The 16,629-nt window shown below is 38.2% G+C and overlaps 1 protein-coding gene across 3 annotated transcripts in view; it reads right to left on the reverse strand.

Moving 5' to 3' along the window:
* Positions 1–16,629, reverse strand: part of ubr3 (ubiquitin protein ligase E3 component n-recognin 3) — a 248,653-nt gene that overhangs the window by 109,501 nt on the left and 122,523 nt on the right. For all 3 annotated transcript variants that reach the window (XM_059966618.1, XM_059966617.1, XM_059966619.1), the window contains one exon: positions 11,846–11,934. In XM_059966618.1, the coding sequence (XP_059822601.1) occupies positions 11,846–11,934 (89 nt within the window). The remainder of the gene's footprint in view (positions 1–11,845; positions 11,935–16,629) is intronic.

Here is a 16,629-nt window from a genome sequence, read left to right on the forward strand (position 1 = left end):
TTTACTAATTAGCCAAAGTTTCATGGAAATAATTTAAAAGAAATAAAAAAGACAAACTACCCTTTAATTGAGTAGCACATTTTGTGTTTAAATGAAATATGGAACTAATTAGAACACTATCAATGGCACTACAGTATTATAAAACTGTGTATTAGAAGAATTCATCTGGTGTATGGGGTGTCACGGGAAGGGTAGCACCTCTGGTGAAGGCGCTTGTCATTTCATAGAGGGGAAAATCACTCATCTTTGGTCCCCACAAAACACATAGCTCCAAGTAGCTATTTGTATGTAATAGCTGCCACACCTCAGTATTGCAATTCAAGAGGCCATGCTAAACCAGGTGAAGGTAGTCAGTGGGCATCATAACTGGTGAAATAGGGACATGCCAGTCCTAGCATGTGAAGTCAGCAGACTGGGTGGATGAGATGGACAGCGAGATCCAATAGCCAAGAAGGTGATTCTGCAATGCTTAGTGGACAGTGAAGAGCTTAAGACGCAGAAGGAGTCATGATTACCCACTGCAACCAAGAAAGACCACTCATACCAGTAGACCCAGGCTTCCGAGGTCAAGAGAGGAACTGTCCCAGTGCAATAGCTTTTCCAGTATAAAATCTCTCCCACACAGGTTTCACTGTCATCGTCGGATATGATGGACAACTTACATGCTTATGTCATTTTTTGATTAACTGTAAATGAACAAAATTAATAGACACCTAGTGCAAATGCTGTACAGACTTCATACAGTGCTTTTGATTATTGCATCCTCCAAATCCTCCGTTTTTATTCTAGTATTCAAGATGATGGCCGACATCTTCAAATACTTCATTGTTCCTAACTTGAAGTAGTGAAATCGTTGTATTTTCACTCTTTTTCCTTTTCCGGTATCTCCAAGTCTGAATGCTTGAAACCGCTGTGAGCAAAACTATCTAAAATGCCTTACTGGTTATTTCTAACCACCTATCCTTGACAAAAATCATTGCTTTTTGAACACAAACACATGTGACTGACGCTATTTAAAAACTGTGTAATGTCTAATGGCTACACAGGTTCACATGACTGACACTAGTTAGAAACTATTCGGCAACAGTCTCCTGTCACAAAAAAGCAGCATAGAGTCTCAAAAAATTGAAAGGAATCCTAGTTATTTTCTTAATTAGTTTTTGTTCTTTAAGAGTTGCCCCGAATAAGCAGCTGCCCCAATTAACTGACAGATCTTTTAACCAGAATCTACTGTATTTGTTCAGTCTAGAATGTAAAGGAAGCAGAGGAGGACTATGTTAATTCTTTATTATATCCATTTAAAAATCTATCACCAATGTTTTTTAAATAAACGTATCAGAAATATATTTGTCTACATTATCAATTCTAACCAAGCCATAAAATCTAATTTTCATTTTATACTTCTTAAACAAGTATGAAACAATGTCAGTATAAATAAATAGAATTTCAATTTGCCTCTCAGAACTTCAATTCACTCAATGAAGAAAATACTTCTACCTTGTATCTGTAAAATTTACTAAATCTATCTATAGCATTCTTTTTGTGGACATATCTACCTTGCCACTGTTTTAGACTGAATAAAATTGAATTAAAGAAATCAAATCTGAACATTAATACAATGAAGATATATATCCTAAATACACCAATGTTTAAGACTGTCACATTCTGGATTTAGCTATTTTTCATGTAATCTTTCAGCAATGTTTAATAAAAACCAAAAACTAGCTAGGTAAACACAAGAATTATTGCTATATGATACAAGTTTATAACTGCAATTTTTCCCCCTTACTAAACAGTATATTCCATAGTGGCTCCCTGGAGGTAGAACAAAACTTGTACTTTAATGTCTTCTGCCCCAGCCTTTCACCTCATTTCCCAAAAGGCAATTGGAAACTCAATTATTTTTCTAACTAGGCTTTTAACAACAGTTGTGAAATCACTTTGCTTGGGGAAGAAAACAAAGTATCTTTCTTACTTGCAAATAGTTTTTTTCTACTTGTCAAAGAACAAAATATTATTAGAAATTTGCCCCAATTAGGAATGTTTAAGAATTCTTGAAATTCACAATTGATATTATTCGACAAAAAAGAAAAAATATTGATGAATACAACAAAATAAATTTAATAATTCCTGAATTTGATCACCCCAATATATGCAACTGCCAAGTCCCTATTTTCTGTAATTACTTCACTAAATTAGCCATCTAAGTTGCTTTTTTAGCTTGACCTGAAAACTACCAACACCACTTTCCAAAAAATGTAAGGAATTATACATATTAATGCTATAAACCCATTGAAACACCATAGCATCGATGGTGTGAATTATATTACTACACATTGCACAAATTTCTTTCATTTATCGGATAATAAAATCAGATTTTGTTGATAGGTGATTAAGTAGCATTTTTGGACCTATCTTTTTTGATTAGTTAATGTTGTTTAAAATTATTAATATTTGCATGTCATAAATGATTATCATCTATTGAACTGCAAATCATTTTTCTCTGTTCAGTTATATCTTGGAAAATGATGGACAAATTTCTTCAAGTTTTGACTCATATTCCTTCCAGAGAGGCTGACCTTCTGATTGAACATAGAACGGTATAGCACATTACAGCTCCTTCGACCCACAATGTTGTGCTGACCGTTTAACCTATTCTGAGATCACTCTAACCCTTCCCTCACTCATAGCCCTCCATTTTTCTTTCATCCATATTTTCATTAATATCCCTAAGGTATCTGCCTCTATCACCACCTTTGGCAGAATGTTCCATGCACTCACCATTCTATGTAAAAAAAACATACCTCTGACATCCCCCCCCCAAACTTTCCTCAAATTATCTTAAAATTATGCCCCCTCATATTAGTCACTTCATCATGCTAAAAAGTTTCTGGCTATCTACTCTATCTATGCTTCTTATCATTTTTTTACACTTCTATCAAGTTGCATCTCATCCTCCTCAACTCTAAAGAGAAAAGCCCCAACTCACTCGATGGATTCCCGCAAGATATTCTCTCCAATCCAGGCAGCATTCTGGTAAATAATCTCTGCACTCACTCTAAAGCTTGTACACCTTCTTATTATGAGTCAACCAGAACTGAACACAATACTCCAAATGTGATCTAACTAGAGTTTTATACAGCTTAACATTACTTCATGGCTCTTGAACTCAATCCCCAAACTAATGAAGACCACCACACCATATGCCTTGTTAACAACCCTATCAACTTGGAGTCCATGATCCCTCTGTTCCCCCACACCGCCAATAATCTCACCATTAACCCTATACTGTGTCTTCAAATTACATCACTTCACTTTACAGAATTGAACTCCATCTGCCACTTCCTAGCGTAGCTCTGCATTCTATCAATGTCCTGGTGTAACCTAAGAAAAACTATCCACAACACTACCAACCTTCGTGTCATCTGTAAACTTACTAACACACCCTTCCACTTCCTCATTCAAGTCATTTCTAAAAATCACAATGAGCAGGGGTCTCAGATAAGATCTCTGTGAAACAACATTGGCCACAGACCTCCAGACATAATACATTCAATCAACTACCACTCTCTGCCTTCTGTGGACAAGCCAATTCTGAATCCATACAGCAAAGTTTCCCTGGATCCCATACCTCCTGATTTTCTGAATGAGCCTACCAATGGGAAGCATGTGAAACACCATACTAAAATCCATATATACCTTATCCTTTGTTTCAATTTGTTTTGTCATTTCCTCAAAAATTCAACTGGACTCGTGAACCACGGTCTGCCCTTCATGCTAATATTCCCAAACCAAACCTTACTTCTTCGAATGCTCGTAAGTCCTGTCTTTAAAAATCCTTCCCAATAGTTTTCCCACCACTGATGTAAGGCTCTCTGGTCTATAGCTCTCAGAATTATCCCTAATACCTTTCTTGAATAAAGGAATAACATTTGCTACCTGCCAATCTTCAGTTTTAATCTTCTGATAGTTTCCTATTCTTTTTCTGTTCTTATTTCAGATTTCCAACATCTACAGTTTTCTCTTGTTTTTCAACCAATTTATGCCCGTTGTTCCTGTTAGTTTCTAAATACCAAACTCTTATCATTATATCAGCAAAAAATACAAATACAAACATCTGGATTTTGTTTGACTAGTGATTTTTTTCTCTGCTGCTGGACACAGCTACATAACCTATTTGTCATACTTTTGCAAAATATCAGTAAATTATAACATAATGCTGAACAGCTAAACATACACTAAAAATGTCTGGAACTTCTTATGCAAATAACAAGTCTCTTTGGTATTTTGTCCAGCTTTTTGGTCTTTAAAAGCCGAACACTTTAGGTAGAATTACAGAAAACAACAGCCTCTAAGAAGTCTTTGTAATGGTCAGACCATCAGTCAAGTATTTTTTTGCCAGCCAGTCAGAACTTTACTCTCTTTTTCTATCAGGATTGCAGTTCAAAAAAACATTTTGAATATATGTCATATTGTATATTGTATATTGCTAATTGCAACCTTGACAAGCCTCTTTCTTATTATACTCACAAAAGATTCAGTCTGCAAAGCTAGAACGCACACATTGCCTCAATCTATTTAATCTTCTGCAGTTTTTTTTTGCAAGTCACTACTTTCAGTTTCTTTGCAGTCACTTTTTTGTTTTATCTCACTTTAAACTAATCAAAAATAATATTAGTCCTGTAAACCCATCACGATTTATTTTACTCCATGCAGATAGCCAGTATGACAGCATTTATTGCACCAGTCTGTCAAAGCAACTAAACCTAGTGCTTATCTACACTGTAAGTTTTCTACCAAATGGATACTTTCTCTAACTTCCTCTAAGGTGCTTCTCTACAAAATGAATACTTTCATTTGTTTTCACATAATCTTCCATTTGCTCTGTCTTTAACTATTCTCTTGGCCTCTTCATATAACCCTGCAACCTTTTTAATTGCTTACCAGCACACACCTCTGTGGCATCAGACTCCAAAGTGATATCCTACCCAATCTTGATCATTAAAATGGCTCGTCCACAACGAGCACCATCAACACCCCATATAGCTAACACATTAAAATCATTTTATCATGCCGCCTGAAACATGTAACTGTAGTCAATTCCATTCATAATTCCTCAAAATGAAAAAGATCCATGCTTGCAAGCACCAAGACTTGAATGACGTTCAGAGATAACTGATAAATGGCAAATAACATTTTTCACACATCAATCACAGCAATCTCCACTCATAATCTCCTAATGACATTCATTATCAAAACATATATGTCACAATCAACATGTTCAGGCTCAGTCTTTTGTGAAGCACATGGAAAAGCTACATATAAATAAGCAGCCTGCAGTTTCAGAATTCTGTGGTAACTTCTCAGCTCCCCTAAAATCTTGTTATCTTTTAAAAAGTAAGATAGATAGCATACATCAGCTTCCCCCAGACTGGGTAACAACAGTTACAACATAGAGTACCGTGCAAAAGTAATATATATTGCCTAAGACTTTTGCACAGTAATGTATTTGTCAACGCAGAGAGCGAGTTTCTACATCTGGTAGTAGGGATGTTGGGAATGGCAAGAGTGGAGTGCTGCAGGAGAGGTGTAGGACATGTGGCAGGGAAGGAGTGCCAGGGTTGGAGGGGTGGGTGGCAAAGGAGCTGACACACCCAGCTCTGAGACACCAGCCAAGGTCACTTGGTTCTAAATAATTGGTTTATTGATTATTACAGAATGTCTTTCTGGTGCTTCCTGGTTCCTCCCTTATTTCCTAACCATGATTCCCCTCTCTCTGCCCCCTTCCCTCTCTCATCCACAATAGAGACTCATATCAGAATCAGGTTCCTCATCACTCACATATGTCATGAGATTTGTTTTTTTTTGCAGCAGTACAATACATAAAATTACTACAATTTGGTGCAAAAGTCTTTGACACCCTAACTATATCTACAAGACTTTTTTTTACAGTACTGTACATATTTCACAAAGAACAAAATAATCTACTTGACAAACACCGAACTTCAAGCTCTCACTCCACCACCAATGCACAGTGGTTTCAGCATGATCTAAGAATGCACTGCATATAATTTCCTAAGCAACACATACAAAATGCTGGAGGAACTCAGCATGTCAGGCAGCATCTATGGAAAAGAGTACAGTCAACGTTTCAGGTCAAGACCCTTTAGCAGGACTACTTTCTCAAAGGCAATTTGGTTAATTACCTTTCAGTACTTCACTGTTAATGTTGTACAGACTGAGTGCTTTTTCAAATTATGCTTCCCGAAACATAACTCTTATGAAATCCTGTCCTTCTAAGATTAGAATTTCATACATCTATCTGCTTTTGGAAGATATTATAAGTTGTAAAGGAAAACAATTCAATATCTGCTGACAAATAGCTAAACAAAAATAGAAATCAGAAACTAGTCATCACTCAATATTGCATTGCCCTGTTTCTCTCTGAATTAACCTATCAGAGCCATTCCATGTTCTTACCAATACGCATTTCTCTCACCTTCTGCTTTCCAGACACCTGCGCTTCTATATTCATAGTTCAGATTTTCCAGTTAAGCTAACGTTTGTTATAGGAACAATCCCAAATACAAATAAGCTAACAATTTTTGATGTATTATCTACAGGTCCCATATTACTTCCCATTATTACCACATTCCAAATGTAGTTTCTCAATTTTTCTCATTATTCCTGCATCTCTACAATTTACAAAATAAATCTCTTCCTGATTTGCTATATACACTACATACACTAGAATTTATGTCTTTTTTTCCCCTCCTGCTCTCTTTAGACAATACATTTCACCACTACTTCTGAGCATCTAACTCTTTTGTGTTGCTTTCTCTGTAACTTCCCTATCATATTAAGGTAAAGGAACCATTAAGAGGCAGTGATTATAATATGATAGAATTCACCTTGTAGTTTGAGAGGGAGAAGCGAAAGTCAATTATCAGTATTACAAATGGAACAAAGGGAATACAGAGGCATGGGAGAGGAGCTGGCCAAAGTTCATTGAAAGGAGACACTAGCAGGGGTGACGGCACACAGCAATGGCTCAAGCTTTGGGGAAAATTCAGAAGGTGCAGGATAGATGTATCCTAAAGAAGAAGTATACAAAGGGAGGATGAGGCAACTGTAGCTGACAAGGAAATAAATAGGATTAGGAACCTTTTAAAAACCAACAGAAGTCAACTGAAAAAAAAGCAATAAAGAGAGAAAAGCTGAAATAGGAAGGTAAACTATCCAATAATATAAAAGAATCTCTCAAGTCTTTTTCAGATATATTAAGAGTTAATGACAGGAGAAAATGGATATTATATTACTGGAAAGATAGTAATGGGGAGGGGACAAACTTGATAAGGACAATAGATTCTCATTAATTTGGGGCATTGGTTAATTGGGACAACCACTTATTTGGGACAGCTCTTAAAGAACAAAACCCAATAGAAAAAATAGCCGGGATTCCCTTCATTCATTTGGGACACCATGCCGCTTAACTGGGACAAGAGACTGTCGCTGAGCTGTTTCTAAATAGCATCAGTCATATACCTTGTGTGACACTGCAAAATACTTAGACCAAACAGTTTTTAAATAGCATTGGTTGAGTGTGTTTCTGTTCAAAAAGCAGTGATTTTTATCACTGATGGTTGGTGAGAAATCAGCAGTAAGACAATTCAGAACAGTTTTGCTCACTGTGGTTTCAAGCGTTCTGCCTTGGAGAAACACCAGAAATGGCCAGCAGTGAAAATGAAGCAATTTCACTACTTCAACAAGTTAGGAACTATGAAGAATTTGCAAGTATCAACAGTCACCTTGAACGTTACAATTAGAATAAAGATTTGGCGGATGTAAACGCTGAAAACACTGGATTAAATCAGTTCATTATCTGCACTAATTTTGATCATTTACAGTCAAAAGAACACGGCAGCATATTATTGAAAATAATAAGAAATAATAGTGTTACAGTACTGTGGTAGTATTTGTAGTGTTCTAATTTGTTCTGCACTTACGTTAATACATAATTCGTTACTCAGTTAAACGGTAGTTCGCATGTACTTTCTAACTACTTCCATGAAACTTCGGTTAATTGGAGCAGCTGTTCAACTGGACCAAAATGTATTGGTCTCAATGTGTCCCAATTAACCAGAATCCACCATATTTTGTGTCAGCCTTCAATGTAGAGGAAACCAGTAGTATGCTAGAAATTCCAGAGTGTCGGGAGGCAGAAGTGAGTGTAGCTCCTGTAACTAAAGAGAAGATGCTTGCAAAGCTGAAAGGTCTAAAGGTAAATAAATCACCTGGACAAGATGGACTACATCCCAGTGTTCTGAAACAGGTAACTAAAGAGATTGTGATGATAACAGTAGTGATCTTTCAAGAATCACTTGATTGTTGAAATTACTCTTTAAGAAAGGAGGGAAGCAAAAGAAAGAAAATTATTGGCCAGTTAGCCTATAATTTAGTGGTTGTGAAGATGTTGGAGTACATTATTAATGATGAAGTTTCATTGTACTTAGAGGTACATGGTAAAATAGGCCGAAGTCAGCATGGTTTCCTTAAGGGGAAATGATGCCTGACAAATCTGTTGGAATTCTTTGAAGAAATAACAGGCAGGATAGATAAAGGAGAGTTTGTGTATGTTTCTTACTTGAATTTTCAAAAGGCTGCTAGATGAGATAAAAGCCCATGGTGCGGTGACCCACTTTCTGCGCAGGCGAACCGGCTCACAAATAGCCAGCGCACAGGGAGAGACTTTGGTAATGCACCTCTGATGTCATTTCCGCCCAGAGAGGGCAGGCGCTAGGGATTAAATGCCAGCGCTGTGAAGTTTGAATAAACTAGTCTCGAAATAACTTACCGACTGCATGTCGTCTCTAGCTCTGTATGTAGTACATCGCTACAATGGTATTAAGGGAAAGATCTTAGCATGGATAGAAGATTGGTTGGCTGGCAAGATACAAAGAGTGGGAATAAAGGGGGCCCTTTCTGGTTGACTGCTCGTAACTAGTGGTATTCCACATAGATCGATGTTGGGACCGCTTCTTTTCACGTTATACATTAATGATTTGGATGACAGAATTGATGGCTTTGTGGCCAAGTTTGCAGATGATACTAAGATAGAGAAAGAGGCAGATTCTGTTTAGGAAGCAGTGAGTCTGCAGAAGGACTTAGAAAGATTAGGCAAATGAGCAAAGCAGCAGCAAATGGATATAGTGTAGAGAAGTACATGATCATGAACTTTGGTTGGAAGGAATAAAGGCATAGAATAGTTTCTAAATGGAGAGAAAATTCAGAAAACAGGTGCATTGGGACTTGGAATCCTTGTGCCTGATTGGGTTAACTTGCAAATCGAGTCAGTGGTATGGAGGCATTCATTTCAAGAGGACTAGAATATAAATGAACTGCACCCGAGGATCCTGAAAGAAGTAGCTTTCGAGATTGTGGTAGCATTAGAAATGATCTTTCAAAAATCATTGGACTCTGGCATAGTGCCAGAGAACTGGAAAATTGCAAATGTCCTTCAACTTTTTAAGAAAGGAGGAAAGCAGCAGAAAGGAAATTATAGACCAGTTAGCCTGACCTCAGCGGTTGGGAAGATGTTAACAGTCAATTGTTAAGGATTATGTGATAAGAGTACGTGGTGATACAGGACAAGATGGTACAAAGTCAGTATGGTTTCCTTCAGGGAAACTCCTGCCTGATGAACCTGTTGGAATACTTTGAGGAAATAACAAGTAGGACAGATAAAGGGGATGCAGTGGATGTCATATATTTGGACTTTCAGAAGGCCTCTGACAAGGTGCCACACATAAGGCTGCTTACCAAGTTAAGAGCCATGGTATTACAGGGAAGTTCCTAACACGTTTAGAGTATTGGCTGATTGGTATCAGGCAGCGAGGGGGAATAAAAAGATCCTTTTCTGGTTGGCTGCCAATGACTAGTATTGTTTGCAGGGGTCGGTGGTGGGACCTATAAATGATTGAGATGATGGAATAGATGGCTTTGTTGCCAAGTTTGCAAATGAATTGAAGATTAGTAGAGGGTCAGGTAGTGTTGAGGAAATAGGTAAGATGCAGAAGGACTTAGACAGATTAGGAGAATTGGCAAGCAAACGAAGTACAATTTTGGAAAATGCATGGTCATGCACTTTGATAGTAGAAATAAATGTTCAGACTACTTTCTAAATGGGGAGAAAATCCAAAAATCTGAAATACAAAGGGACTTGGAAGTCCTTGTGCAGAACACCCTAAAGGTTTACTTGCAGGTTTGAGTCGCTGGTGAGGAAGGCGAATGCCATGTTAGCATTCATTTCAAGAGGTCTAGAATACAAGAGCAAGGATGTAATGCTGAAGCTTTATAAAGGCACTGGTGAGGCCTGACCTTGAGTATTATAAACAGTTTTGGGCTCCTCATTCAAGAGAAGATGTGCTGTCATTGGAGAGGAGGTTCACAAGGATGATTGTGGGAATGAAAGGGTTATCATACAAGGAACATTTGATGGCTCTGGGCCTGTATTCACTAGAATTCAGAATTAATACAGGGAATCTCATTGAAACCTTTCAAATGTTGAAAGGCCTAGACAAAGTAAATGTGGAAAGGATGTCTCCCATGGTGGGAGAGTCTAGGACAAGAGGGCACAGCCTCAGGTTAGAGGGGCGCCTTTCCAAAACAGAGATGCGGAGAAATTTCTTTAGCAAAGGGTGGTGAATCTGTGGAATTTGTTGCCATGTGTAGCAGTGGAGGCCAGGTTGTTGGGTGTATTTAAGGCAGAGATTGATAGGTTCTTGATTGGATGTGGCATCAAAGGTTACAGGGAGAAGGTCGGGAACTGAGGTTGAGGGGGAGAAAAAAAAGAGGATCAGCCATGATTGAATGGTGGAGCAAACTCGATGGGTCAGATGGTCTAATTCTGCTCCTATATCTTATGATCTTATAAAAGCAAGGATGTAAGGCTGAGGCTATATAAGACACTGGTCAGACTGCACTTGGAATACTGTGAGCAAATTTGGGCTCCTTATCTAAGAAAAGATGTACTGGTTTTGGAGAAAGTCCAGAGGAGGTTCACAAGAATGATTCCGTGAATGAAAGGGTTAACATATGAGGATCTCAGGACCTGTACTCACTGGAATTTAGATGAGGGCATTTCATTGAAACCTATGGCCGAGGTAGAGTGGATGTGGTGAGGATGTATTCTTTTGTTTGGGGGGGGGGGGCTAGAACTAGAGGGCACACTTTCAGAATAGAAATAGAATTGAAAACAGAGATGAGGAAAAATTTCTTCAGATGGAGGGCGGTGAATCTGTGAAAATTCATGCCACAGATGGCTGTGGAGGCCAAGTCATTGAGTATATTTAAAGTTGAGCTTAACAGATTCTCAATTATTAAGGGTGTCAAAAGTCATAGGGAGAAGGCAAAAAAACGGGGTTGAGAGGGATGCTGGAAAGATGGAGCAGATTTGATAAGCTGATAGACCTGATTCTACTCCTATGCCTTATGATTTCATATACTTTTTCTCATCATGTTCCATTGTGCCCTTGCCTTTGTAAAAACCCCACTTTTTTGGGGTGTCACAATCTGGCTTAAGGCTATTCAAAAAGAGAAATATATCCAAAATATAATCCTTCATAGTGCTAAGATTTTTCAGCCTAATTGTGAAATCCAGCAACATTATATGCTGCAGTGAATGTCTATTCCACAACTGTACCCTCCATTACAATGAAAATATCAATGCAATAAAGCAATTCAACCAATTGATCTCAAAATACAAAGGAATGCCATATTCATTTGTACAACAATAATGATACAGGATAACCGAAGTTACAAATCTCACTTTACTAAACAGAATTACCAAGATCCATTGCTGTTTCCATGAAGCTTTTCTGCCTTGAAGCAAATTCAGCAAGTAATTTCTGTTGTCTCTCGCGGGCCTTCTGGCGTCTGAAAAATAAATCAATGGATTAAAATCAAACTGTCGTTGAGAAAAGTGTACAAAAGATATTTTTTTCAAATTCTCATCACCATCAGCAATATTCCAACACCAAACAAATCCACTTCATTCTGCATCATGAAGCTTTCCTTTATTGTGCAAGCACACCCTGCTCAAGGCACTTTCTCATGCAATCGCAGGAGATGCAAAACCTGTTTTTTACTTCTTCTGTACACAGTACTAATGTACTCTCCTCCACACTGGAGAAGTCAAACACAATTCAGTGGATTGCCTGCTCCTTGTTATCCTAATTCTCCATCCATTCTCAATCTAACCGACATGACTGTAACCCCTGAATAGGAGTGAGATAGATCAGCTGGTTGAGTGGTGTCGCAGCAACAACCTTGCACTTACTGTCAGTAAGACCAAGGGATTGATTGTGGACTTCAGGAAGAGGATGTTAAGGGAGCATACACCAGTCCTCATCAAGTGTAAAGGGAGAACAGTTTGAAGTTCCTGGATGCCAATGTCTCTGAAGATCTTTCCTGGGCCCAACATATTGACTTACAGAGAAGGCACGACAGCATATTTCATTCAGAGTTTGAGGAGACTGTATGTCACCAAAGACTCTTGCAAATTTCGACAGATGGACCACGGAGAGCATTCTAACTGGTTGCATCATTGTCTGGTATTGAGGGGCCAGTACACAGGATAGGGAAAAGCTGCAGGATGTTGCAAACTCAGCCAATTCCACCATGGGCACTAGCATACCTAGCATCCAGGACATCTTCAAAAGGCGATGCCTCAAATAGATGGTGTCCATCATTGAGGACCCCCATTACCCAGGACATGCCTTCCTCTTATTGCTACCATCAAACAGGTAATACAGAAGCCTGAAGACACACACTCAACAGTTTAGGAACAGCTTCTTCCCAACTGCCATCAGATTTCTGAATGGCCAATGAACCTATTTTTTTCTTTTTTTGCTCCCTTTTTGCAAAACTTCTGAAATTTAATTTCTATATAGGGGCATGCAAAAGTTTGGGCACCGCTGGTCAAAATATCTGTTAGTGTAAATAGCTAAGCAAGTAAAAGATGACCTGATTTCCAAAGGGCATAAAGTTAAAGATGACATATTTTTTACTATTTTAAGCAAGATTACTTTTTTATTTCCATCTTTTACAGTTTCAAAATAACAAAAAAAAGGGCCAGAAGCAAAAGTTTGGGCATCCTGCATGGTCAATACTTAGTAACATCCCCTTGGCAAGTACCACAGCTCGTAAACGCTTTCTGTAACCAGCTAAGAGTCTTTCAATTCCTGTTTAGGGGATTTTCGCCCATTCTTCCTTGCAAAAGGCTTCTAGTTCTGTGAGATTCTTCGGCTGTCTTGCATACACTGCTCTTTTGAGGTCTATCCACAGATTTTCCATGATGTTTAGGTCAGGGGACTGTGAGGGCCATGGCAAAACCTTCAGCTTGCATCTCTTGAGGTAGTCCATTGTGGATTTTGAGGTGTGTTTAGGATCATTATCCTGTTGTAGAAGCCATTCTCTTTTCATCTTCAGCTTCTTTTTTTTTTACAGACGATGTGATGTTTGCTTCCAGAATTTGCTGGTATTTAATTGATTTCATTCTTTCCCCTACCAGTGAAATGTTCCCCGTGTCACTGGCTACAACACAAGCACAAATCATGATCAATGCACCCCCATGCTTAACAGTTGCAGAGGTGTTCTTTTCATGAAATTCTGCACCCTTTTTTCTCCAAACATATCTTTGCTCATTGTGGCCAAAAAGTTCTATTTAAATTTCATCAGTCCACAGGACTTGTTTCCAAAATGCATCAGCCTTGTTTAGATGTTCCTTTGCAAACTTCTGATGCTGAATTTTTGTGGTTAGGATGCAGGAAAGGTTTTCTTCTGATGACTCTTCCACGAAGGTCATATTTCTGCAAGTGTCGCTGCACAGTAGAACAGTGTACCACCACTCCAGAGTCTGCTAAATCTTCCTGAAGGTCTTTTGCAGTCAAGCAGGGGTTTTGATTTGCCTTTCTAGGAATCCTACAAGCAGTTCTCTCAGAAAGTTTTCTTGGACTTCCAGACCTCAACTTGACCTCCAGTGTTCCTGTTAACTGCCATTTCTTAATTACATTACGAACTGAGGAAACGGCTACCTGAAAACACTTGGCTATCTTCTTATAGCCTTCTCCTGCTTTGTAGGCATCATTTATTTTAATTTTCAGAGTGCTAGGCAGCTGCTTAGAGGAGCTCATGGCTGCTGATTGTTGGGACAAGGGTTGAGGAGTCAGGGTATTTATAAAGCTTTGAAATTTACATCACCTGGCCTTTCCTGATGATGACTGTGAACAAGCCATAGCCCTAACAAGATAATTAAGGTCTGAGACTTTGGTAAAAGTTATCTGAGAGCTCAAATCTCTTGGGGTGCCCAAACATTTGCATGGTGTTCCTTTCCTTATTTTTATTCTAAAGTTGCACAAAACAAAAATAATACACTAATCTCACTTAAAATGTTGAAAAGAATGTTTCATCTTTAACTTTATGTCTTTTAGAGATCAGTTCATCTTCTACTCACTCAACTATTCACAGTACAGAAATTTTGACCAGGGTTGCCCAAACTTTTGCATGCCACTGTATATTTTGCTTATTGCAATTTATAGATTTTTATTTAAATGCATTGCAATGTACTGCTGCAAATTTCATGACAAATGCCAGTGATATTAAACCCGATTCTTGATTCAGATAATGAGGTCCAATGTAAGCATGAAAAACAGTATGACATCTTCTATTCTGGGGGCCCTGCAGTCTTTCAAGACTCAATATTAATTCAGGTAACTTGCTTTCTTTGCCTGTCAGAAATGGCCAGTCAATCTGTGACACTTGCTTGTGGTGTTAATTTTCTCTCCATTGACACAAGAATATCCTATAGGCTACTCCTTTGTTTGTATTCCCATTTCCCAACCACTCTCATTCCTTTGTTCCATGTACCCCTCTCTAGATGCCCTGATAATCCATCCAAAAGGTAACCCCATTTACATCTTATCCCATCAACAATCCTGGCCTCACCCAAGGGACATTTCCTCTGACTTATTTATTCTTTCCTCACACAACCCTCCTCTCCTTCCCAGTTCTGAGTCAAGATTATTCAACTGAAAGATTAATTCTGTTCTCTTTGGACAGAAGATACCTGACCGGTTGAATATTTCTATCATTTATTAATAAAAATCAATCATAAAATGAAAACTCAAATTTTTTATTCCACACCTCATTATTTCAAGAGGTTGTAGCGGTGTGCTACACGCAGCGCTAAAATTACGACACGGAGTCGGTAACTGCAGTCGAAGGAAAAAAACTTTATTCGAAAACTTCAGCCTCACTTTTAAGCCTCTGTCAACCGGCCCCCCCATGGCGCAGAGGCTCCAAAGCTCTGTGCTCGCAAACCCCCGTAGGCTATCTAATTGTGAGTCGGTTCGGATACGCTAGGAAATGGGTCGCCACAAGGTCACTAGGTGGTTGAAACAAAAGAAAGAGCAGCTTTCCCTTAGTCGGGACATTTCAGAAGTTTCAAAGCTATTTAATAACTTCTAGCATGTGTTTGCTGTAAAAATGTAGATAAAGTTGCCATGCACTTGCACACAACAAGACCTCACAAACAAAATAAATGATCAGGTTACTTTTATAGTGGTGCTGCTTGAAGTTTGGCAAGGACAAAATAAAAAACCATACTTCCTTCAATTACCACCAATGCATATTTCAACTCCGTGTGATAGTGCAAATACAGTTTTATGCTCCTACAACTTAGAATTGATACTTTTACCAAAAATGCCCATAAGAGGCGGAGGATGATACTTCACAATTACAGCAGTCTTCAATTTAGTACACCCACATAGCTACCGAACAGGATCTTCCAAGATTCCATGTCAGGTGATAGATAAATGGATATCAGACAAAGATAAGGGGCATCATGTCTAAAATTAACATGTTCAGAATAAGCAAAGTGATGAACTACTACCCAGGGTATTTTTCTTTCCTTGTCATCTCTAAATAGAAAGGGTGGAATATTGGAATTTTAAAGAATGAGAACTGTTCTCCAGATACAGGATGCCCTTTTGCAACTAGGTCAACAATCCTTTTCAATATTTACCAATTAGCATTATTAATTTATTTAAAATAAATGGCATTTAAGGGGCATTTAGAAAGGCACATGAACATCCATGGAATAGTGGGATACAGATCATGTGCAGACACATGGAAATAGTTTAGATTGGATTCATGGTTGGTGCAGACAGCATGGACCAAAGGGCCTGTTTCTGGGTTGTACTGTTCTATATTCTTAAGCTTCATTTCCCACATATCAGTTAACCAGGGTGTAGATCAGAAAAGCTTGCTTAAATACAAATGGTACATTCTAATTTTGAGACATACTGAGATTCAACATTTTTATTATTTTCTTAGTAGACTCTTTTTATACATTAAATCCGTGGATATATGCAGTTAATGATTAGTCACAAGTTTATTATATCAAAAGGGTGATAACTGGGAAAATCTTCTGCTCATTAGCTACCACTTTAAATAATGGGTCAATATTTTATTATAGAAATGTTTTTCGGTTTGTAGAACTATCTGTAATCCACTCTTCAGCAACATCTTCCAAACCAGGAATTTCTACCAACTTCAAAGGACAATAACAGC

Source organism: Hypanus sabinus, chromosome 4 (assembly GCF_030144855.1).
Source record: "Hypanus sabinus isolate sHypSab1 chromosome 4, sHypSab1.hap1, whole genome shotgun sequence".
Taxonomy (NCBI): domain Eukaryota; kingdom Metazoa; phylum Chordata; class Chondrichthyes; order Myliobatiformes; family Dasyatidae; genus Hypanus; species Hypanus sabinus.